The 25,549-nt window shown below is 43.7% G+C and overlaps 1 protein-coding gene across 2 annotated transcripts in view; it reads left to right on the top strand.

Annotated features, from left to right (window-relative positions):
• The first annotated feature begins 337 nt into the window (after positions 1-337).
• Positions 338-25,549, top strand: part of LOC148501326 (uncharacterized) — a 667,086-nt gene continuing 641,874 nt past the window's right edge. For both annotated transcript variants that reach the window (XM_088450637.1, XM_088450636.1), the window contains exon 1: positions 338-866. In XM_088450637.1, the coding sequence (XP_088306763.1) occupies positions 467-866 (400 nt within the window). In that variant the 5' untranslated portion in view covers positions 338-466. The remainder of the gene's footprint in view (positions 867-25,549) is intronic.

Here is a 25,549-nt window from a genome sequence, read left to right as displayed (position 1 = left end):
CTAATACAGAGAAAGCTAATACAGAGAAAGCTAATACAGAGACAGATAATACAGAGCAATATACAAAGAGACAGATAATATAGAGAAATATACAGATAGACAGCTAAACATAAATCTCTGGGTGAAGCAGCTATGTATCCTGTCCTTACTTTATTAATGGTGTCTGTCTCTCAAACCCAAAAACAAGCGACAAGCAACCATGAAGAGGAAACAAGCCCAATTCTGTTTGTTATAAGCGAACTTGGTAATTATGCTCCTGTCACCTCAGGTTTCAGCCTTCACCACTTTTATTTCTTCTTTTGCACGTGCATATTTTTTTTACTTCCTCCTGTTTCTTAAGACACAACCCATCTACTGACCCGCCTCTCTCAGACATCAGGCACAGTACATAACAGCTACATTGTCTCCAGGGTACTATCTAACAATAATAGGAGACACTGAAGAGAGAGCGCAGCAGGGGAACATCATGGAGCCTTCTCCGAAAAGAGCCAGGAGGGAGAAAACCCTGATCCGTGTTTGTGATCACTTCACACGGACAGAAGCCGGCGTCATTTGTCCAATTATCAAAGCTGAGCAATCTGTTCGTGTCCTCTACAAACTCCAAGAGGAATCACTGAGAGAAGTCATTGCAGAAGCTGGGAAGACATTCGGACTCTCTGTACTGAAGACTGAGCTGGTTTCACCAGCTTCCAGCACAGAGATTGAAGGCAACTTGTTCATTGAGTTTATAGGACCCCCGCTCAGTGATTACAGGAGATTGGAGGAAATGCTGCAGGAACAATTAACTACCACTTTAAATGTGAAGTTTATTGAAGTTCAGAATGTTCCAGACAGAAGCCTAATCATCCCACAGCCAATTATTTCAGGTACACTGATCAGTCAAATTATCTTATCACTGGTGTAATCTTGTGTACTACTACTACAGTAGCGATGGTCATAATTTACAATGGTTTTCTTCCAATGTTAAGCCTCATACACACTGGGCGATATTTTTTAAATATATGTATGATAATGATATCTTATAATGATATATTGTTCAAATCGTCAAGTGTGTACAGACTGGCCTGAATCAGAGAAGTACGCTAACCCGATAGTTAGTGTACATCTACGATGGTGGGGGGACTGCACATGCGCAGGAGGTGTACTGCGCATGTGCAGCCCTCCGACTGCAAGTCCGCTTGCAGTGTCTCCCAGCCGCAGCCTGATTGACAGGCGGCGGTGTTTGGGAGGCAGAGCGGGGTTGTTCCTTGGCGGCGTACCTGGATACGGGGGCGTGGGTGCACACAGACTTCTTGGCCTCGCAAGCTGCCAGGACCCGGCCAGGCTGCGGGACGCTTTAGCTCCTGCAGCGTGGCCTGAGGAGCACAGGAAACAATCACGACCTATGTCATGATTGTTCTGATGGGGATCACAGGCTGCGACCTCGGTTGCAGCACTGGGATCACGCAAATGCAGCAAGGAGGTGGGTGACACCTCCTTCTGCATTTGCATTTTAAATTGCCGGAACTGCACAACCGCTTGTGTGCGACTGTGCAATTCCGCCCACCTCTGAATCAAGCCCACTATGAGATGAACAACCTTTCAAATAAGGCCATTTTCACATTTATCATTGATCCCCATTATGTTATCAGGGCATAGCATCATATTTATCACAGTGTCCCCATGTGCAGACTTTATAAAAGTTAGCCTCCAAATGTAGCCCCCAAAAAGTATCAGGTTAGCTATTAGTGCCCTGGTGGATGGTCCTGCAATAAACCAAGCAAATAATGTATACTGACTAGTGTTTTCCCCTGGCTTCAACCTAGCTCATACTGATGTTTGCAATAGTCTATTGATTTCTAGGTAAATTAAAACCACTCATTGATGCAAGTTTATTATACTGATGTTTGCAATAGTCTATTGGATACTAGGTAAATAAAAACCAAGTATTGCTGGGAAATATCTCAAGCAGAGGTTTAGTTTATAAATGTATATATTGAGTTGTTAGCTTTATGGTATTTCTTGTTTGTTTAATGTAATTTATTGCTAGTTATTCAAGTGGGAATGGATTGGGGGTTGTTTGTAATCATTGGATACATATGCCTGGTTTCCTTAATTAAGAGCTACTTTTAGGCTGCAGTGCTTAATATATGTGTGAATAGGGCCGGCCACTGGAGGGCGCCGCAGAGTCAATTAAATGAAAAAATTAAGGATGTCTCAGACATCCTTCAATTGAATTGTGCTAGCAGCGACCACAGCCGCCACTGTCTATAAGTCATATCACCCCACATTCCTCACTATCACTACCAGAGTGAGGTCTCTGCGTCTAGCCCACACGCTCTGCAGGACTGTTACAGCCTGGCTGCCAGTGCCCACTTCAGACCCGCCCACTGAAGCCGCAACCCCCCTGCTTGTCAGCCCACCAGCGGATACCGCCTACTGCCAATTTGCATAATACTGGCGGAGCAGTGGGAGCAAGGCATAAGCCCTCCCTGTGATACACGCAACTGCTCGGTGCCTCCTCCGCGCCACGTGACAACATTCAAGTGCCGCCGGGCCGCACCGTCATGTTCAACAGAAGCTTAGCTAAGCTCTGCTCCATGAAGGCGGCTGCTGATCGAGGAAGTGGTGTCAGTGCAGTGCTCGAAAAAGGAATGCTACTTCTGTAAGTGCACTGCCACTGACCAATGATATTAATAATTGTTTTGTGTATTTATGTGTGTGTAAGTGTATGTGTGTGTGTGTGTGTGTATATATATATATATATATATATATATATATATATATATATACATATATAATATTTATATATTTATGTACATATGCCAGGTCACCTCATTCTCACGTTCTCCAGTCTGACTGGCTCTATCCACTCTCTGCTCTTTTCTGAACCCGCTACCGTGTGTCACTTTTTCTAGAAGCTCCCCCCCACCCCGAACTCTCCATCCCGCCTCTATTCGCTCAGTCCTGCCACCCTCTCCTTTGCTCTGCTCCACCCCTTATATTTACCTTGTTCCTGGCAGCTGGTCATCTTCTAGGTAGCTACTCCCTTGCAGTGGGAGCTACTGGTGCATGAGCCCAGACTTCCACTGCACCCCCACTGAGAAGGCAGATGGACTTTACACAATTATATATATGTTTGTGTGTGTGTGCATACACCCGCCACACTACCCACTGTGCTGGTCACACTATCTATGGCAATACATCATCAATGATAATCTGGCACTGAGTGTTGGCACCACGCCCTAGCCTGCCCTCTTCTTCCTTTGTAGAAGATGAGGAGCAGGCTGCCGAGCTGCCTGGGGTTGAGCTGAAGAAAAAAACCTTGACAGCCAGCGATGGTACTGTAATCAGCTCAGTAGGTTTTGTGTTGTGTAGTGATTGTATGTGAATGATTGTATACAAATAATTAAACAACTACTGTAGTAATATATTTTTTTTATAAAATCATTCACATAAGGTCACTATACCAGCAGAGCAAAAGGGTCTGCTGGTGCCTAGTGCATGCTGAAGAACATAAAATGAATAAATAATAATATATGCAACTATTAAAAATAATACTGTAGCTATCAGCTTTATTAAAAGCAGAGGGGTGGTGGGGGTGGAGAAAACGGGCAGATTGGGCCACCAGGATAAAGGGGCACTTTCCACTGGGCCGCACCTTCTCTCTCACCAGTACCCCATGCCCCAACACCTACAGTATAGATGTCCCGACCAGGGCTATGAAGGGTCGGGGTCAGCGGCACTTACCTGTCTGGGCGCTCTGGCGGGTCCTTCTGGCGAGGGTGCAGGCATATGGAGGTCCGCGCTGCATGCTACAGGGGTCTGGAGGCATAGTGTCCTGGCTGCTGATGTGAGTAACACACACCTTGGCAGTGCTGCAGCACAACATGGGTGCTGTCATTTTGGATTGGGTCAGGTGACTCCTTTCGGCCAGTCCAGGCACAGCATTCCAGGAGTCCTAGCAACCAATCCTGCACTTCCTCCGGGTATTTAAGGGCTGATCTGCAGTTCTTTAATTGCCAGTGCAATGTTATTTCCAGCCTATCTGGGTGCTAGTTCTCTGAGCTCCTTGCCTTACCTTGCTCCTGCTGAGTCTCACATATATGTTATTTCTCCAGGTTCCAGCCTCCTAGACACTCTGCATACCAGCGGAGCTACTCCCTACTGCCACCCCTAGAGGGAGCCCTGCTTAAAAGCCATTCTGACAGTCTGTGCTCCTCCCGAACTTTCCAGTGACCTGTTGTGTATATCCACAGTCCATTCCGGGTGTATCTCTCCATCAGCATCACTTCTGTGTCAGTGGGCCATCCATGAGCAACACACATCTCAGACCTGCGTCCTTTCAATATCACACATCGGCCCTTATAACCTCTCCTGGATCCACCCCAGGTTCATCCGCACAAGTACTTAATCCTCCTGTGACGGTAGGACTGGCTGTCACTGTCACACATTGACTGTGACAGCACAGCGGCAATGCTCAGGGCACTGCTCTGTGAGCTGTGCCTGCGGCAGAGGCAGGGAAATGTACAAGAGTAAAACAGAAGGAGTACACTCTAACTTCTAACCCTCCAAAAAACAAAACAACATTTGGACAATGTATAATCAAGAAATGTGAATTAAAAATCGATTCACTACAAACACATGCTGTCTGCATAACCAGGACAGTCATCACTGGACCCAGTTTGCTCAGTTTACAGTTTGACCACTGTAAAAACTGAACTCTTTAATTGATAATATTTGTGCTTGCTCTATGGTCTCACAAATACCTCCAAGCATACTGTCTTCTGTGCCAATGCCATATTTCCACTTTGAAATAATATCTTTCTACATTAGTTCTTTGCCTAGCCTCATGTCATCTTTCTTCTAACACAGTCTACTTTAATATTCAATTTCTCCACCCATTAAATCTCCACTTTTACTACGCTCAAAAATAAACTTTTATTATTGTGCATACACCTTTTCCTCCAATGTACTTTCAGTTGCTTTTCTGCAAATCTCTTGCACTTTCACTCACATTCATACTTCATTCCTACCTCCATCTTTCCTCCCCCTATTCACCTCAGCCACACCATGGCCATGTTTTCTTCCATTTCCTTCGTCACTCAGTGTCTACCCAATCCTCTGTTCTGCAACCTTCTTCCACCTTTATTCTTTCCCCCCTGTCTCCTCCACCTCCTCCTTCCCTTTTCTCCCCTTCTCTGTCTGCCTTCCTCCCTCTCCTCTCCCATTACTTCACTTCTGTTCACTTCTAACCCACCATGGTCCTACTACCCTACCGTTAATCCCTCCTCCAACTCTCCTCATTATGTCACCTCATCCCACCTCCATCCACATCTCATTAAACTCCCTCCCTGCCCACCATCTAAAGGTTCCCCTCCCAGCACCAGTGCCCGCACATTCTCTCCACTCTATTCATCTTGGTCCTCCAAATTAATCTCACCTAAAGTACTCATTACAGAAACCCTGATAAACTCATTCAAATTGCTCCCACAAACACTGTCCCTCTTTCCTGTGCCCTCTGGAATGCCAGATCAGTCTATAATAAACTGGTTCCCACCCATGACCTTTTCATCTCCAACAACTTGCATCTCCTAGCCATTACTGAAACCTGGATTTCACCATATGTCACCACTTCAGCTCCAGCTCTCTCCTCTTTGGCTCTCACCTTCTCCCACACCCCTTGGCCCGGGGGTCACCATGGTGGTGGTGTTGGGGTCCTTCTATCCCCAGGTTACTCCTACCAACTCCTATCCTCTGAACCATCCCTTACTTTCTCTACATTTGAGGTTCATGCTATATGCCTCTTCCAACCAGTACACCTGCGAGTAGCTGTCATTTACCGTCCCCCTGGGCCTCCCTCCAAATTCCTTGACAAGTTCGCTTCCTGACCCACTTTCTCTCCTCAAACTTTCCCTCCATTATCCTATTTACTTTAATATTCCAGTTGATATCCTCACTGAATCCTCTGCATCCAAACTTCTTACCCTCACAACTTCATTTGGTCTCTCCCAATGATTCTCCTCACCCTTCCATGTGAGTGGGCAGTCGCTTGATCTGGTCTTCCATCACCATTTTGTTATTTCTGATTACTCCAATTCCCCATACCTCCCCTAATCATCACCTTCTCTCTTTTAACTTATCTCTCTCTTCTTCCACTCCTCTACCTCCTTAGGCCACCATCACTACTGTAAGTGTAACATTGAGACTATCAACACCATTTCCTTTTCTTCCCTCCTTTACTCTTCTCTCCCCTATCCTTGCTCTCTCCTGCCCTGAACAAGCTGCTTCCCTATACAATGCCTCCCCTACTTCTGCTCTTGACTCTGTTGTTGTGGCGATCCCTACTCACCCTTGCAGATCCACACCTTAACCCTGGCATTCCAAATGCACCAGATACCTGCAAAAGAGTTCACGAACCACAGAGTGACAGTGGAGAAGATCACACTCTAAAGTAGATTTTTTTCATTTCAAATTTCTGAGTCATCCTACAGTGCTGCTCTTTCCCTCTCTAAACAGTCATATTTCAAGAACCTAATCTCCTCCCAGTCCTGAAATCCCCAGTGTCTCTTCACCACTTTCAACTCCCTCCTCTGCCCACCCCCTCCTCATCTCCCCTCCTCACTCTCTGCCCTTGACTTTGCTACCTACTTTACATCTAAAATTGACTCCATACGTCAGAACATCATGTCCCACCAGTCCTCCAGCTGTCCACCTCCTCCTTTCCTGGATCACTCCTCCCCATCAATTTTACCTACTCTGACATCCTTCTTCCCTGTATCTGGCGAGGATGTCATGGCCCTCACCCAGTTCCCCCCCTTCCACCTTCCCCCTTGACCCTATTCCTTCTCGTCTCCTCTGCTACCTCTATCCTTGTGTTTGTTCCCATTTGGCCCACCTCTTCAATCTTTCCCTCTCATCTGGAACTGTCCCCTCTGCATTCAACATGCCCTTGTCTGCCCACTCTTAAAAAACCTTCCCTTGATCCTAACCCTATATCCATCTACAGATCCATCTCTCTCCTCCTTTTTGCCTCCAAACTCCTTGAACAAATTGTTTACAACTGCCTTACCACCTTTCTTTCCTCCCATTCCCTCCTTGACCCTTTTCAGTCTGGGTCCTGTTCTATCCACTCTTCAGCCACACAGATGTACAGCAGAGAAAGAGTATGTAGCATAATTTTTATAAAGTTGCAGAGTATGTAGCGGCATATGTATAAAGTTGCAGAGTATGTAGCAGCATTTTTATAAAGTTGCATAGCATGTACCGGCATTTGTATAAAGTTGCAGAGTATGTAACGCCATTTGTATAAAGTTGCAGAGTATGTAGTTGAATTTGTATAAAGTTGCAGAGTATGTAGCTGCAGTTGTATAAAGTTGCAGAGTATGCGTTAGGATCCGCGGGTAGCGGATCATCTTGGAGGCAGGTTCCAGCCATAGTTGCAACTGGGATACTGCATCTAATCCTGTCTTGTCTGTGTACAGATCATAGCCTGTCATTCCTGCCTGTCTGTGTACTGAGCCCATGTGCTCATTAATTAACTAGCTGCTTGTCTGCAGAGCAGGTACAGACATGCCTTTGATCAGGAATTACTCTCCAGGAATTGTCTCTGATTGGATCCTGCATCTCATAAGTATACAGCCAGTCCTGCACTTACTGCCGGTTATATTATCTGACATGCTGTGTTTGTTGTTCTGTTCTCAGAGGTCCTAGCCAGTCTTCCAGGTTTCACTGTTCCTGTTTATGGAGTCATTTTCCCAGCTCCCAAGCTTCCAAGCTGCACCATTGCACAGACTGTCTCCTGGCTTCCAAGCCGCACCAGTGCACAGTCTGTTTCTCAGCCTCCAAGCTGCTACATTGACATTGTGTTGTGACACTGTGGTATGGATACCCAATTAAAACCTCTATGCAATCCTGTCTATACCTTCTAAAATCCTGCCTATACCTTCTAAAATTGTCGCTATTTAGCGTAATGAGTCGCACAATAAATAACTGCTTTCAGACTTTGAATGTGGTTCCAAAGCACAAAAAAGCTATTATTCAATATGAAAACAGATGGTTACACGCTGTGATCTAAAGACAATTAGCGCAAATAAATCATACAAACCTAAGGTACAGTTGTTACATACGCACGAGCTCTGGACCCAGATACCGGCATCAGTAATAGAAACCTCCGTCAACAGCACAGCAAGAAGAATCAAGACTGGGTTTAGAGAGCGCACATATATACTCTCACAGGAATAGGCAATACAATAGACAAGTTTGGCATGATTGCATTGGTTCTTCTTAAAAGTGCTTCTGTTACAGGATAGTTCATAGGTCAATTCGAATGGACACAAACAGCCTCCAACAACCCTTTGTGTCCTTTTTCCCGCTGCATGCTAATCTAAGCTGCTAACATTACAGAGTACATTTTAATGTTTTAACTCTCTATAGTCCATAGTTTGCAGACGCATGTTGCGATCTTCTCACCGATGATACCGGGAATCTGTTGAGACACAGTGGATCAGTACAACACCAAACACGGTCGGCTTACCATGTACTAAACCTTAGATATCAAATAACCTTTATTATACAACGTTAATAATTACTGCATAAACCTTGAATATTACACTTTAATGCTAGGGAACCTTTTATGTAAGTGTGCAGTGTGCAAGTATTGGGGAATTGGGAAAAGACTCTAGTTAGCGCTGTGCAACTATGTATTTTGTGGAGTACACCATGGTACGTGTTTTGCAGGGATAATCAATTTATATGTATTAGTGACTGTCTGTCTGTATTTGTCAGGATGTGGCCTGGGATCGGCCGCTACTCACCTCTGCGCTGGTGTCCTTGGGCTTAGGTGTCCAGACGCTGGGAGTGGAGATGAGTGGTGACTGAGTATACTCCCTGGGGTCCGCTAGGACTACCGTGTGTGCGTCCTGGTTTCCGGGGTGCCGGGCATGGGTGCAGCCATGTTGGCTCATATCACCTGACAAGTCTCTGTGGTCACTCAGCTGATCCTCTGATCCAATGATCAGCCACCCAGGGGTATTTTAGTCTGACTCCAGGAACAAGTAACTGCTGTTCAACTTCGCTGTTCCAGTGACTTGTGATACTCACCAGTGTTACTCTGTGCTATTCCTTCAGAGAGTTGCTTCAGCCTGCTCACAGTTCTCCAGTTTCCTGAATTAGCTTCCATGCTAACCCTTAGTCTGAGATTTTAGCTCTCTCACAGTACTTTATATCTCTTTCCTGTGTGTCTTTGTATTTATGCCTGTCTTCTCTCTGTGTCTCACTGTGCTAATCACTAGTTAGCTCACAGCTGGACCTCCCAGCACTCTCCCAGTATTTGCCTTTGTCCAGTACCAGCATTTCTAGCTCTCCCAGTATTTTGCCTTTGTCCAATACCAGCATTTCTAGCTCTCCCAGTATTTTGCCTTTGTCCAGTACCAGCATTTCTAGCTCTCCCAGTATTTGCCTTTGTCCAGTACCAGCATTTCTAGCTTATCCAGTATATGCCTGTCTTCTCTCTGTGTCTCACTGTGCTAATCAGATCCAGAATCTGTTGCAGTTCCTGTATGTTTTCCTGTGTTTCCAAGCAAGCCTGTGACTGGGATTACTACATGTGCCTGTGTCCACTTCTCTCTGTGTCTTGTCTGTGCAGTCAGCACCCACATTTCTAGCATTCCCAATATATTCCCTGAGTCCACTCTGCTCTTGTCTGTGCAATCCCAGTATATGTTTGTGTTTTCTGTGCTAATCAGCACCTGGATATTTAACTATTTCCAGTCCATGCCTAAGTTCTAGTATCCAGATTCTTCCCCTGTTTTCTAGCATTCTGTTCACCTCCAGTGTTCTAGCATTATATATAGTTTCCGGTCTTCTGCCAATCCCAGGTACCTGTCCAGAGGGCTGCGACCAGCTCACTTGGTGCGGCGCAAACCAAATCCCAATTGGAGGGGTCACTGGAGAAAACCACCAAGTGAGTTAGGGCCTCATTCAGAGGCGGTCAGAGGATGCAAGCGGTCGCTCAGAAACTGGGCGGCCACTTGCATCCTGACCGCCCGCCTCTGTTGTGGTTGTTAGGCTGTGGGTTAACACCCACAGCTCTAACGACCGCTCAGGTGATGGTCGCGATGGGGACACCATCGGGGCTTACGACGAGACCCTAGGGTAGGGTCTCACTTGTCGTAAGCCCTGGAGAGCTTCTGGCTCTGTCTGAGCCAGAAGCTCTCCACTGACATCACTAGCTCGCCCCCTTTGGATCGAGACCCGCTACGACCGGCGCTGTCGGTCATAGCGGGTCTCACGCATGCACATGACGGCGATGGCGCCGTTGTGTGCATGCTCTGTGGGGGGCCATCGACCCGGTCTGAGCGCATCGGCGCTAATGACCGGGTCTGAATGACCCCCTTAGACTCCGCGCCTCTGGGCAGGTCTAGCCAAACCTGGGTTCGGCCGCAACTAGGAGACCTAGTCCAGTCACTCCCATAGTCACCCGAACCCCCCGGCTCACCGTCCTCCACAGAGGAACACTTGCACCGGATCGTGACAGTATTTATGTGGTGAGGACTTTTAAATAATAGCATCGCCGTATGTACTTATAATGGCAAGTTTCACTAAAATAGTGCTGGGTGGCCAGTCACAAAATGGCGGCTCATTGCCATTCGCAAAATGGCGTCTCCCCGATCTAATTTTAAACCGATCCTGTCTCAGCCAATTATATGGCTTCGACAGTCCACCCTTTGATAGCAAACAACATGCTATCATACTCTGATTTTAAAATTAATTTAGGCTTACATTATGACATATTATTTAATGTTATATTATGGGATGGCACAAGGTGGTTCTTAAACCATCAATGTGTCTTTAGGAGGGGACATGAAACTACCCCTATACGCACACCGCGGATCTTGGGAGATCATGGGAAAGATGTGGGGATGCACCAATCCTATAAAGGAAGTCTTGAGGGGGAATAGGGACTTACATTATTTAAGATGTTTTAAAATAAAATTTTAATAACACATTTTATGCATGTCTAAATCTTATACATTATACAATGGTACCTTCTAGTTCAGGGTTGTAATGCAGTTCTACATTTACCTCAGTATTCATATTGTTACTACTGACCACCATCATAATTTCATTCTTCCGGTTTACCATATCTTTACATTTTCCACATTTCAACACAGTAGGAACACACTTGACCCATAAGCCAATTACTATGATGACAACCAGTATGAGGATCAGGAGTTTACCTATGCTTGCAATCATTTCCTGGACCCACTCTCCTAGACTTGAGAACCATTTCACTGGGTTCAACCATGAAACCCATTCCTCTACCTTCTCCTCTACTTCAGCCACTGAAGCATTATGGTTCTTTCGAAATTCCCATTTTAGCTGCAGAATTTCATCCATCTTCCGGTCTATTACCTCCTTGGGATCGCTGGTACCATTTGTAATGTAAGTGCAACACTTTACTCCAAATTGGGTGGCCAAAGTTATGCAATACCCTCCAGTGACAGCTGTTAAATAATTTAACACTAGTCTGTGTTGCACCAGTTCTTTCTTGTACACTTGCAACTCCTTACCTGTATACCTGAATGTGTACCTGTATACCTGAATGTGTTATCATACATCTCGGTGATATTATCTATTAATTTAGCAAGATCTTGGGTATATCTAAAAGTTAGTGTACCCTGAGCGATCCTGGTGGGATCCAATGCTACCAAAACTTAAAAGCCAATTGTCTCACTAATTAACTGTGTGGCTTTATGCACATCACCAGGTATCATATTTATTTTGCCTCTGTGTTCATACTGTGTGTGAAGATATGGTGATGGTGTGTTTTTATGAATACCGAGCATTTCACCATGTGTGAGGGTCATAACCTCTGGGACTACTCTTCCCAGGTAACACAAACCTTCGGAACTCGGAGAGAGCCACTTATACGCTTTCCTTCCACATATAAAATATACATCATCAGGGAGAACATAAGGAATACAATGCATCATTATTGTCACACACATTTCCTTAGCAAGTGATCCTACTTCATGTTCTCCCATTTGACACATGCAAGTTTCCAGTTGTAATATCTTGGCACAATATCCATCTGGTACCTTACCAATCAATTCTTTGGTGGAACTTAGTGTATATTTATACTGGGAGTGTCTTCCACCTGGACTAATTTTGCGTAACAGTTCATAATTCATAGGCTCACGGTCAGCTCTTTGTGAGAAGGTCATCGTCTGATTATTTCCAGTCACCTCCCAACTTCCTGGATCATTAGAGTTGGTGATGTTTAAACATAAAAGTGTTTTATCTGCCTGATACTGGTGGAGTTTAAAATGGTGTGATTTGGTGTTAAGAAATTTTCCATCCAGTGAATGTCCTCTTTGTGATTCTAAAATCTCAGAGACATTTAACGGGAAGGGCACAAATCCTACATTATGTTGTCCTTGGGGCATGTGAGAGCACACCCAACAGTCGGTTTGATCCAAAATTTTGCCCACGATGGTGTGATAATCCTCTAAAGGATACCCACCCCAATACTGATTATACTTGGATTGACACCGTTGGATGCATCTCTCATCAATTACGGACCCACAGAACTCACACATACAATAATCCTCAGACGATAGACCTTCACACTGCCTCCGAGTATCCAAAATAGCAGATCTCTTAACAATTACAGTACTAAGATTGGTCAAACACTCCCCTGATTGGCATAGCTCTCCTCCTTTCGACTCCACTCCACTAATACTGCCATCAGCTCCTATCTCCTCTATCGGTCCCCCATCACAGAAACCAGAAATCCCCGAACAAATCAGGATGATGGAAACTCTGGAAGAGAATATAAAAATGAATACAGCAGACCAGTCCATTGCCGCAGCAAGGACCTGAAAATTTCTTTAGCTCAGATATCTCACTGCAACCTTTTAACCCTCCTGGAACAAGCTCGCGATCAACAGGTCAACGTTATCAGCCTCTTCTCCACCGGTTGGTTGACCTTCTTGCAGTGAGTGGAATGGACCCAGGTATATCAGGTTGATTTCCTATGTCCACGAGCACGCTATAGCCGCGTCTCGGGTATGAGCTGCGTTATTATCTTAACTAAGTGCCGACAATACATATACATACACAAACAGTAACATATTTAAAAAGCAATCATTTTAGGAGCAGCGCCCTTTTGGTCAGCATTCAAAACGCCAACGTACGTTTCACTGACAGGCTTTATCAGGCTATATAGCGTGCTCGTGGACATAGGAAATCAACCTGATATTCATGGGATATTCATGGGAGCAATACGTTAATCACGAACATTGCCCAACAGAGTATAGGTGACCACTGTCATTTGGTTTAGCTTTCAATAAGCAAATAGAATTGAATCAATGAGTCCTATATCCTGGTTTTGGGCTGATATTTAGCTGCACACTAACCTGACCTCTACCCAGGACGCGGCTATAGCACGCTCGGGTATACAGGTATTCAACATAATATGTGCAGGGAAGCTATGGCCTGATATAGTGGCTGGTTACTAATAATTATTATTTAAACTACTCACAGCAAGTCAAGCCTTACTATTAAAATCCCATATTCCGGTCTTGGGCTGGTGCACAAGCTATAGACCGGATGATTAACAGGTGTAAAATATAAACAAAACTGCTGATTATATTAAACCAATAGTGTGTCCAATTATTTTTTCTTTGTATGTTGGGTACATTATATCACAACATACTGAGTTATGTGACAACCTTTATGCACTGATGAATAAATGGGTTAATTTGACAACAATTCAGTCAGTAATTTATTATGTGATTCAGTGTGTTCATACTTAGAAACAAATGTTTCAAAATGAATAGGAACATGGTATCCCTTATATGAAAGGTAACACACAGCTAGTGATGTGCAGAAGCAGAGTAATTTAAACAGGTGGATATATATATATACTTACCTTGACCTACCTTGACGGGGCGACATGGTTTACTACATGCACCATATTACTGTAGAAGCATGATGATGTATACTATCCATCAATATATACTCATACTGTAAGTTATCAGACTACAGATATGAAATTGAATACCCTCACATATATTTGGAGGGCTGATGTGTTAATCTGATAAAATATTCACTGATGGATTTTTGATACTGTGATATATTGTATTAAATACCAATCTTCGTAGGTCAATTAATTGTTTAGTTACTCACTATAGGTGTCACAATAATTGTGGCTAAGGAATACACAGGGATGCAACAAATTTTTCATTTATGAATTGACACAGTGTGTGAAATGTAAAGCGTGATAATCTGAGTATGCTATTATTCATACTTATCTAGGTCCAATACCGCTGAGATCACTTGTCATAATAATATCTTTATATATTGTTTCTCTGTCTATCAAACCGACTACATATGCATCAAGAAGAGTCATGAACACTCAATACAGAATACAGTAAACTTTATTTAGAGGATAGCAATTGCCCTTAAGTGTCAGCTGATTTTATTCACAAATTTCAATTCTTTTTTCACAATCTCTCAGTATTTTTCATTTTAATAAATATTTCACTATAACAAGGTTTTAGTAAATTTAATAAAGGTTATATTTTAGTTTATTCAATTATTCAGTGTGCGCCTACATAGGACTTTCTTTCTCCTTTCGAGGAATTTGTAAATATCATGGGACAACAATTTCAGTTTCTGCCATTGCTGTTTTAACTGATTACTCATTGTTATACCTTACAGTTACATCGTTGTTACCTTTCAAATCTTCTTGCGGACTTATAAGCAAATGGGGTTGTCTACCAAACAGTATTTCAAAGGGGGACAGATTTAGAGGGGGTCTAGGAGTGGTCCTTATGCTATGTAGGACCAACGGTAATGCTTCTGGCCATCCTAGTCCAGTCCCTGCCATGATCTTACTTAATTTATTTTTAATAGTACCGTTCAACCTCTCCACCTTGGCGCTGGCTTGCGTTCAGTAGGGGGTATGAAGTCAACTATTAATACCCATCAGTTTACACATATTTTGAAAAACATCACCTGTGAAATGAGTACCCCATCACTCTCAATAATTTTAGGAATTCCGTATCTGCATACAAACTCCTGAACAATTTTCTTGGCAGTAAACGCAGCAGTATTAGTGGCAGCTGGATATGCCTCAACCCAATTGGAAAACACTTCAGTGCACACTATTACATACTTGAGATTCCTGCAGGGTGGTAATTGGATTAAATCAATTTGTATTACCTGGAAAGGTCCGTCAGTCGGGGGCATGTGGGATGGTTCGGATCGTTTTCCCAATCCCACATCCCATCTTACATAACAAATCCCTTCCCAGTAGGTTAGTAGGAGCTGCTGCTGCCAGGAGGAAAGAATGCCTGGTATGCAATGGCCCGATAGTGACCTCTATGGATTTTGTTAAAGGATAATGTTGCACTTTACCCGTTACACCCATTGCTGGTACCATCTCACTGGTTACCTGTAAGTTAGCGGGAGATTTTATCACTGACCTGGTTGCCCCTGTGTCTACAAGAAAAGGATATTTAGTACCAGCCACATCAACCATCATCACCGGTTCTTCCCTAGTACTTCCCATTAATCTGACTATCTGTAGACTACAAGTATGACCTGACCCCTAGCGTTGACTCTCACTCTCCAATACAGCATTTACGGCCACAATTGGAGCTGGTGACTGTTGTGGGTTTCCTGTACTCTGTGTATATCCTTTATGGGGAAATCAAGGTACTCCCTGGTTAGGGGGTCCTACCTTCTTCACCCTACAGTTCCTACTTACATGTCCCACTTGGTTGCAGTTAAAGCACCTTTGTGAGTGGGGTGGGTGAAAGGATTGCTGTGTGGGTTGAGCGGAAGGGAAAGATGATTGGTGTGGGTAAGGATATTGAGGGAAATATGGTGGTTGTGGATAGTATGGGTTTTGTGGCTGTGTGTGATAAGTGGGGTAGGGTTGTGTTTGAGGTGGTGCAGGATTGGTGAGGACGTGTAGCTGTGCAGGTGCATGTGTGTCTGTTGGCTGTGATGTTATAGTAATTTCTTCTAGAGATTGAATACTAACAGCCATTAGCTTCTCGCTCTGGGTCTCTCTCTTTTTAAGGATGTTCTTATCGTGTTCAATAGCAGATTCTATGAGGGTGTCTACAGTGACTCCCCTCCAGCCAGGTTGTGAGGTCTGAACTCAGGTCTTTAGGTTATCTTTTAGACCATCCATAAGTACAGTGATGATCATTCCCCTGTGATGAGTGCTATCTTCAATATCCTCTAACCGAGTGTACTGGGTGATAGCCTGCAGAGCTCGGTTACAATAATCCTCTGCAGATTCACTCTCTTTTTGTTTTATGGTGAAAACTTTGCTCCAGTTAACTACTACTGGAATATATACACCCAACTGAGTTATAATGCGGGAAATGTTACCTTGGTTAACTTCGTCTGTTAAGGGAACGTCACCATCCAATACACAATCCGTGATCAATTTTGTCACGTCGATATTGCGTAGTAGACAGGCCCTTAACACCACACGCCAATCTTTATTAGTTGGCTCATGAGAACTACCCAAATTCCTCAAAAATCTTTGACATTTGGCTAATTCCTTTTTGGGATCGGGGAAATCATTTATGATGGAATTTAGTTCTGCTCTTGTCCAAGGACAATGCATTACCACTTCCCTCATGGGCACTACACCGTTCGCATCTGCATTTCCATTCGGAACAGTGATTGTCCGAATGGGATGCAGACCGGCAGCGCTGCTACCTTTTGACCTTATTACCGGGCTGGGGGTTTAATCTGCTGCTGCTACATATGGTATTAACAACTTCCTCTACGGGTGCAGATGGGGCTAGCACTTCCCTTACTGTTACCGATGGAGATGGCGGCACCACTCGTGATTGTCATGGCATAGCATCTATCATTTGTACAGCATGGGAAATGGCAGACATTACAATAGGCTCATCATCCACATCATAAACATTGTCTTTATGGTTGCTTAACAGAGGGTAAAAATTGCTTGTTACATTTTTATGGGTATTTTTGATAACTGTACTTGCACCTCCACCTCTGTTAAGCAACCATAAAGAAAATGTTTATGATGTGGATGATGAGCCTATTGTAATGTCTGCCATGAACTGCTGGCAATACCTTCCGCAACGCTACCTTGCCACATGTGCGCGCCATTTTGCTGCCACAACTTTAAACATTCATAATATTTTACCTTTTTCTTTCGGGAGCGCATCAGACTGATGTGATCCCGGACATTATCTGATACACCTTTATCAAAACTACCAATTCTGGGAAATGGTCTAACACTCTTCATCGTTTTAAACCATACATCACAATACCTTATTGCATAAGTACCGTACTTAGTATGCATAATACGATGGGCCGATCCAAGCGGCGCTTCCATTAGCAGCACATCATTGTCTAACATCTCTATTGTTTGCATGGCTCCAATTCTGAGACAACTCCTACGTTTTTCAATAAAGATTTAAACTGGTGAAAGACAGTCAAGATACTTTCACTTACCTGTGGACAATTTAAACGGCTGCACCCACACACCTGTGGAGATTTGAAGAAGGCTGCTCCACACACCCGGATAAGATTTAAGAAGGCAACTTCCACGCACCTCTCTACAACAAAGACAACATGTACACCTGCTAATGTGTATAGAACAGTAAGCTGCTTACTGAGCAGCTAGCACTTAGCCCTTAAAGATCATACGGTACCTCTAACTTTAGGGAACAAGTTACCCCTACCAACAAATACTCACTGTTACACACTTTTTTCCTTCACAGAAAAATACACATTAACCCAGATATTGATAACAATTGAAAAAGAATGTAAACCTCAACGGCTTTGTTTAAAAACATGGCAGCACAACCGGAAGTACGTATACGCTATTGTGCAACCAGTCGCATACACAATAATGCGACTACCACACAACCGTATGACAACCTTTAGCTGCATACACAAAAGAGCGTCTTTACTGTGCGCTAAACTGCGACTCAGCCGCGTGTTCAATACTGCGGCACCCCTTTAAACATAAGGTTCTATCAACAAAGGAAAACAATCTTTTTCCTCTCTTGTCCCTGGATTCTAGTCAGCGTCCCTGGCTCACACGAAAACGGGTAGCGATTTCTCAGCACCGAGCGGTTGCAGGTAAACCCTGCATGTGGCCACTCCACCCTTTGGTGAGATATCGATAACCGTATGTGCCGTGTGAGTAGGTAAATGACTACTCTACGAGCCCCCAACTAACGATACTGAATTAGAACCTCTATACACACCTGCCTATACCTTCTAATATCCTGCCTATAAACCTCTAAGGATGACGCTATTTTGCGTACGCAGTCATACAGTAAATAAAGACTTCAGACCTAGAACCTGTGGTTCCAAAGCACAAAGTATTATTCAAGTAAAAGTACAGTCAGTTACACGCTATGATCTAAGTACAATTTAGTGCAAAGAAAGTATACAGACCCAAGTACAGTTATACATATGCAGCGCTCTGGACCAGATGTAGGCATCAGCAAGAAACCCCCGTCAATCAGCATTCAGCAAGAAGACCCAGACTGGGGTCACAACACACACATTTATACCCTCACAGAAACAGACAACACAATAGAGAAGTTTGTTGCTAATATCATTGGTCCTAAAGGAGAGGGCATATGTTACAAGGCATCTAACAGGTTGGTTCAAATAGACAGTCCAGCCTCTAACAACTGGTTGTCTCTGGTTTCCCGCCTCATACAAATCCTAACAGTTGGTCATATAATGTACATTTCGGTGCTTGAAGTCTCTGCGGTCCATAAGTTGAGAATGCATGTTGTGATCTCCACACCGATGATACCGGAATACTGTTGAAAGAGTACGCATCAGTACAATACCAAACATGGCTTACTTATCACGTATAAAACCTTAGTTACCAAATAATCTTTATTTCACAGCAATTATAATAAATGGACAAACTTGGACCTTGTACTTTAAAGCTTATGTAACCTTGTATGTAAATATGTAATGTGTGAGTATGCGGGGTTTGATGTAAAGATGCTAGTTAACTTGGGGCAGATGCGTGCGCATGAAGCTAATAAACAGCATTTTCATACAAGATCTTATGCATTCGCTAATATGCGACTAGTTAGCGCAATTGTGCGTATTAATGTGTGTATGAGAAATGGTGAAAGATGCAATCGCATGATGCTAATAGTAATATTGCCATATGTACTTAAGTGTGAGTTTATCTAAAATGGCGCTTGGGTGGCCATTCGCAAAATGGCGTCTTGCGATCTCATTTCCAAAATGGCGTCTTGCGGCCAGTAGCAAGATGGCGTTGTTGCGATTCAATTTTAAACTGATCTTGCCTCAGCCAATTATCCAGCTTTGACAGGAGGCAGGCCTCTGCCATAGCTGTTTTGTCGGGATAGTCATAAAGCAGAGACAGGAATCTGGCCTTGAGAGGTTTGCAGTAAAGCAGGGAGTAGAACTGCCAGGATGACACTGGCGACAAGGTGCTAGGTTGTGTACCTGGAATGCAGAGTAGCTACCATGGCAGCAAAGAAGGCATCCACCGTTTGGAGTGCAGAAGAAGAGGGAGAAAGCACAAATGCCCAGGTTTGTGGATCCCCCAGCAGAAGGGAAATAATCCCGACTCGCTGGACTTCGGAACCAGAGGAGTGAGGCCTGAGTATAAAGTACAGCTTGCAAACATCCTTGAAATTGCCAAAGTTTTTACGGCTTCCAGAAAAGCGATCGGGCAAGTGAAGTTTGGGTTCACAAACTGTGGCAAGAAGAGGAGCAGAGCGTGGCTCCTCAACTTTGAGGGAGAGTTCCTGGACTTTTTGCATTAACACCTGAATCTGGGCGGCCAGGATTTGCGCCGGATTCTGACTGGGCTCCATGATTAACCTACTTTCTTTTGGCTGGTGATAATGTTATGGGTAAGGTGGTTAATCGGACAAGAGTTGCGGAGGACTGCTGCCAGTTAACTAGTTGTGGCCAAGTGTAGAATATACGATGCAGCCTGTGAGCTGTAGGAGCAGCCTTGAGGGCTGGTTGTGGCCTTTATAGTCGTGGCCAAGGGACTGGTGATGTGAAGCAGCCTTGGGGCTGTTGGAGCAGGCCTGGAGGCTGATTGTGGCCTTTATAGTCGTGGCAAAGGGACTGGTGATGTGGAGCAGCCTTGAGGCTGTTGGAGCAGGGTTGGAGGCTGCTACCAGTGCCGCCGGGATGACACTGGTGATGGTGTGCTTAATAGCGCACCTAGAACGCAGAGTTGCTACCAGTGTCGCCGGGATGACACTGGCGACGGTGTGCTAAGTTGCGCACCTGGAACGCAGAGCTGCTACCTGTGCCGCCGGGATGACACTGGCGACGGTTGCGCACCTGGAATGCAGAGTGGCTACCAGTGCCGCCAGGATGGCACTGGTGACGGGGTGCTAGGTTGTGCACCTGGAACGCAGAGTAGCTAACAATGCCGCCGGGATGACACTGGCGACGGTGTGCTAGATTGCGCACCTGGAACGCTAAACTGTGACTGGTGCCACTGGGTTGACACAAGTCACCAGGTGATGACAGATGCTTCTGGGGTAAGAAGCGCTCCATGCTGCCCAGATGGTACAAGCAGCACGTGTGGATGAGATGCAGGTGGAACCGCCTGGATGGAATAAACGGCCCACACAAAACACAGCTAGACTGTTTCAGGAACTCAAACTGACACGCAGGAGACAGGAACCGGAAGTACAAAAGAACTTCTATCACCGGCATGGATTGCTGGGCTGACTGGAATTTAACAGAGACAGAGTCCTATCAAAGCAAGTCTCCCTTAATGACAGACTACTGTGCACCTGGGCTGTGACATATACAAAAAACAGAGTTGCAGATGCACTATGCGATCATTACTGTATACATTTAAATTTATAATATAGAATTTCAGAGGTAGTTAGCATATCAATGGCCACTGACACGAGCCTGCCTACCAGCGTCAAGGTCACCTCATTGAGCAGGTCCCTAACACTCTGGGGTTCACATCTGGGACGCAGGGCACCCCAAAAGTCAGCTCAGCCAAAGACCTCCCCAGTGCATCACACGAAAAAAAGAGTGACAGTGAAGTGTTAAAGTATCAGGTGTGTAAAGTAATTAACAAGTGTTATAATAATGATAAGGGTAGAATATGTGTGAAAAAATACATAAATAATAAACAAACATGAAAGTGATATACAAAGTGACTATATGTATTAAATGGTGATGCCCTGGAGAGGTCCAGCCGGAACAGCTCAGGGGGTCCCACACCCAAACGCTCACCCCAAATAAACTGATACTAACAATGTAAGTAGGACTTACTTGTAATTATGCCTGTTGCCTTGTGCAGTCAAATGCTAGGTCCCTGCTTAAAAACATATGAGGGGGTGGGGGAGCGGTGCAAATCTAGACTGGAGCAATTATACATTTAAATGTATACAGTAATGATCGCATAGTGCATCTGCAACTCTGTTTTTTGTATATGTCACTTTGAAATCTCAGCATGATGGCACCTTTCATTACTATTAGGGTGTGCAGTCTAGAGCCCCTCCTTATACTCCATATTGTGTATTTATACACACATCTGAAGCCTGAGATTGCTCCAGTCTAGATTTGTACCCCTCCCCCACCCCCTCATATGTTTTTAAGCAGGGACCTAGCATTTGACTGCACAAGGCAACAGGCATAATTACAAGTAAGTCCTACTTATATGTTAGTATCAGTTTATTTGGGTTGAGCGTTTGGGTGTGGGACCCCCTGAGCTGTTCCGGCTGGACCTCTCCAGGGCATCACCATTTAATACATATAGTCACTTTGTATATCACTTTCATGTTTGTTTATTATTTATGTATTTTTTCACACATATTCTACCCTTATCATTATTATAACACTTGTTAATTACTTTACACACCAGATACTTTAACACTTCACGGTCACCCTTTTTTTTGTGTGATCACCTGGGCTGTGTCCAGACAGGAGAGCCAATTAGTGCACCTGACACTGCCCACAGAAGGCAGTAATTAGTGCAGTGTCTCAGAAGTAACAAAGGCTGGAACTCCAAGCAATATGATCTGCTTAATTGCAGATCCTAACAGACACCCACCATCTACATTATTCAGTTATTCACTTAGAGTCACCTACATACAAAGGAGGCAGGCATTTATTGAGCTCAACAGTTATTTTATAACAGCCTATCAATTCACCAGGGTCCTGGGGCAACCGGTTGGGGGTGGGGGAGCAATGAGTGACAGCAAAGGTAGTACATAACGGAAAGGCATAAGCTTATGAAAAGTAAAACAATTGCATACCTCCCGGTGTGTGTGTCTGTATAGTGGACCAATTAAAGAGCATATCTGGTCACTCGGATATAAAGTAAACAAGGAACAAATACATTAATAATAAAAACATAAAAGACTCTTGATGACTGGTAGTAGTTCATCCAGGCAGTTATATAAGTAAATGGCATAATATTGGCATTATGATGTAAATTGGGCTGCCGGTGTTAAGTAATTCTTATATCGGTATGAGTTTTGACAATAACTGAGAGTAATGGCAAGTAGAGGTATGATTGGCTGTGGTGGTAGTCTAATCATAAATAATATAATACCCTGATCATATCGTAAAGGAATTATCTTATAGCATTCTAATTTCAAGGTCTGCTTATGTTTTGTCATTAGAGTAAAGAAATACATGCGAGTCAAAGGGGATTCCCCTATGTTACATAGGTGGAGGTGGCTTAGTGAACCTTTCTTAATTGACAGCAGGTAATCCAATCACGATTTGGATTCCTGTGTTGTGTGTAAAAATGTTATAGCACACTAACCAGTGTTGTAAAGTGAATATATATTCTAAGCAGGGGGAAAGAATTAAAGGGACTATTGTGATGTGGGGACACAGTACATAGATACAAAACTGTAAAAAGCAGTAAGAAAGTCTGACCACAAGGTTATAATGGATGGTGATATAAGTAAAATGATAGGGGTTGGGTACGGGATGCTGGTGCTCAGGAATCCTGACATGGTTAGACTAAAGACACTTGTTGGTCAGTATTCTAACTCCCCCCTAACCCTTCCTCCCTGGTGCCTAAACCTTAACTCGCCCCTAGTGCCTAAACTTAACCCCCCCCAACCCTCCCTATAAGCCCAGTACTTACCATCAGGTTGCCAGAGGTTGGCATGCTGGTGCCGAGATTCTGACAGGTGTCGGGATTCTGGTGGTGGCATTCCATCTGTCAGGATATTGACCACATTCCCAAATAATAGATAGAGAAGGAAAACCATATAATAATAATAATAAACAACAGTTGATATGAAAGAATGAAAAAAGGTGCAGCAAAAGCCTCTATTAGTAGTTAATGTCCAAAGATGGTAGTACTAAGAGATATAGGGTTTTCTCAAATATGTGATCGAAAAAGAGAGGGGATGTTGAAAATAGAATAATTAGGTAAAGAACAACACTATACTGTATATATAATATTGTGGGGTATAATTAAACTGTTGCTAAAAAATAATTATAAAGCAAACTTCCAAAGTAGATTTGGTCATTCAGACCGTGTGGGTTAACTGTCCCAAGTCTAAAAATCCATTGACTCTCATATTTGCCTAGTTTAACCCCTTCCAGGCCAAATGCTTTTAATTTTTCTATGTGTTTTTGTTGAGTGTCTTGCCACAGAGGTGATATTTTCATGATGGCCTAATGTGTTGAGGCATTCCAGATGTTGCCGATATGCTCCAAGATTCACTGTTTCAGAGCCTGGATGTTGTTCCCACATATCGCAGATTGCACTCTCATTCCAAGCATTTAATTGCTCCTATTGCATTACAGTTCATGACGTCTCATATTGCAATGGGATTACCCCAGAGGTTCCCCAAACTCCTGTCCTCAAGGTACCATAACGGTCCAGGATTTAAGAATATACATGGATGAGCAAGAACACAGCCATGAATAAAGAATGGTACCAAACATCCCCCAAGAGCAACTTCTCCCAACCATCCAAAAACAGTTTGGTGATTAACAATGCCTTTTCCAGCATGATGGAGCACCCTGCCATAAGGCAAAAGTGATAACTAAGTGGCTTTGGGAAGAAAACATAAAAAAATGTTAAACTCCCCAGACCTTGATCCCATTGAGAACTTGTGGTCAGTCCTCAAGAGGCAGGTGGACAAACAAAAACCCACAAATGCTGACAAACTCCAAGCATTGATTAGACAAGAATGGGCGGCCATCAGTCAGTATGTGGCCCAGAAGTTAATTGACAGCATGCCAGACCGAATTGCAGAGGTCTTGAAAAAGAAGGGTCAACACTGCAAATATTGACTCTTTGCATAAACTTAATGTAATTGTCAATAAAAGCCTTTGATACTTATGAAATGCTTGTAATTTTACTTCACTATACCATAGTAACATCTGACAAAAAGGTCTAAAAGCACTGAAGCAGCAAATTTTGAGAAAATCAATACTTGTGCCATTCTCAAAACGTTTGGCCACATAATTGCTCAGATGCAAAACTGTCAACGAAAGTTTCTTATTTCTATCCCTGAAAAACAAAATCAATTGGTCACCGACCAACAGGGATATACACCAACACTAATCGCCTATGTCTCACAAATTATACATAGGTATGAGCCACATAAATATATTTTAAATTAAAAAAAACAAAGAGTTATACCAGAGTTTATTAAGTAGTCTGAAAAATGAGCATCAGCTGGAGAGATAATTATTAGTATTGAATCTCCTAATGTACATTATAGCATTACATGAAAGAAACCTCTCAGACAGTACATAGGGCCTGATTCAGAGCTGCTCACACGATGTGTATGCAAATTGCGTAGGTAGTACAATCGCACACCAATGCATTAGCACGCCCAGTATTTCTTAGAGAGCGATCATATAGTGTATGCAGACAACCACCAGCCTGTTTTAAGACGCCCATTTGTGCACGTCATGTCCAGGAAGTGTATGCAACTATCGGTACATCGGATGCTATCGCAGTGTTTGAAGTTGACCATACCCTGCCTCAAGCACTGTCAGCACTTCAGTGTAAAAACAAGCCAGGTGACATGTACTATGATGCTGTCTTTTACTTATGCACACCTCTAAAACGCCATTGAGATGCTCTGACACGCCTGCGTTTGCACCTCCACTCCCCCGTTTTTAATGGTCAGCCCCTGTTACCACCTGCAAACTGCTTCCCACGTCACTCACTCTGCTGGGCTATGTGCAGCGAACGAATGCATTGTGAACTTTTGCTAAGGTATGCGCATGCGCACACTACATACCATCGGCAGCAGCGAGAGTATGCATCTTAGCGAGTGGGTCTGAATGAGCTCCATAGCTACAAAACTCTTCATGCAATCTTTCCTAGGTAATTTCTGCAATTTGATTATCTATATAAGCCACTCGTTTCTAAATGAACATCAAATAAACAGCTAACTAGTCTTATAATGATCGTTTCAAACAATTCATGGAATACATCTCATTAAAACAGTGCTGCAATGGGATAAAAAGCATACGGTGACAAATCGTCTCTCAATTAATCTCTGTTCAAACAAACATTGCATAT

The sequence above is a fragment of the Taudactylus pleione genome, unplaced genomic scaffold, assembly GCF_031769625.1.
Source record: "Taudactylus pleione unplaced genomic scaffold, aTauple2 ptg000520l, whole genome shotgun sequence".
Lineage (NCBI taxonomy): Eukaryota > Metazoa > Chordata > Amphibia > Anura > Myobatrachidae > Taudactylus > Taudactylus pleione.
The sequence above is the reverse complement of the archived record's forward strand: the minus strand, read 5'-3'. Positions and strand labels throughout refer to the sequence as shown.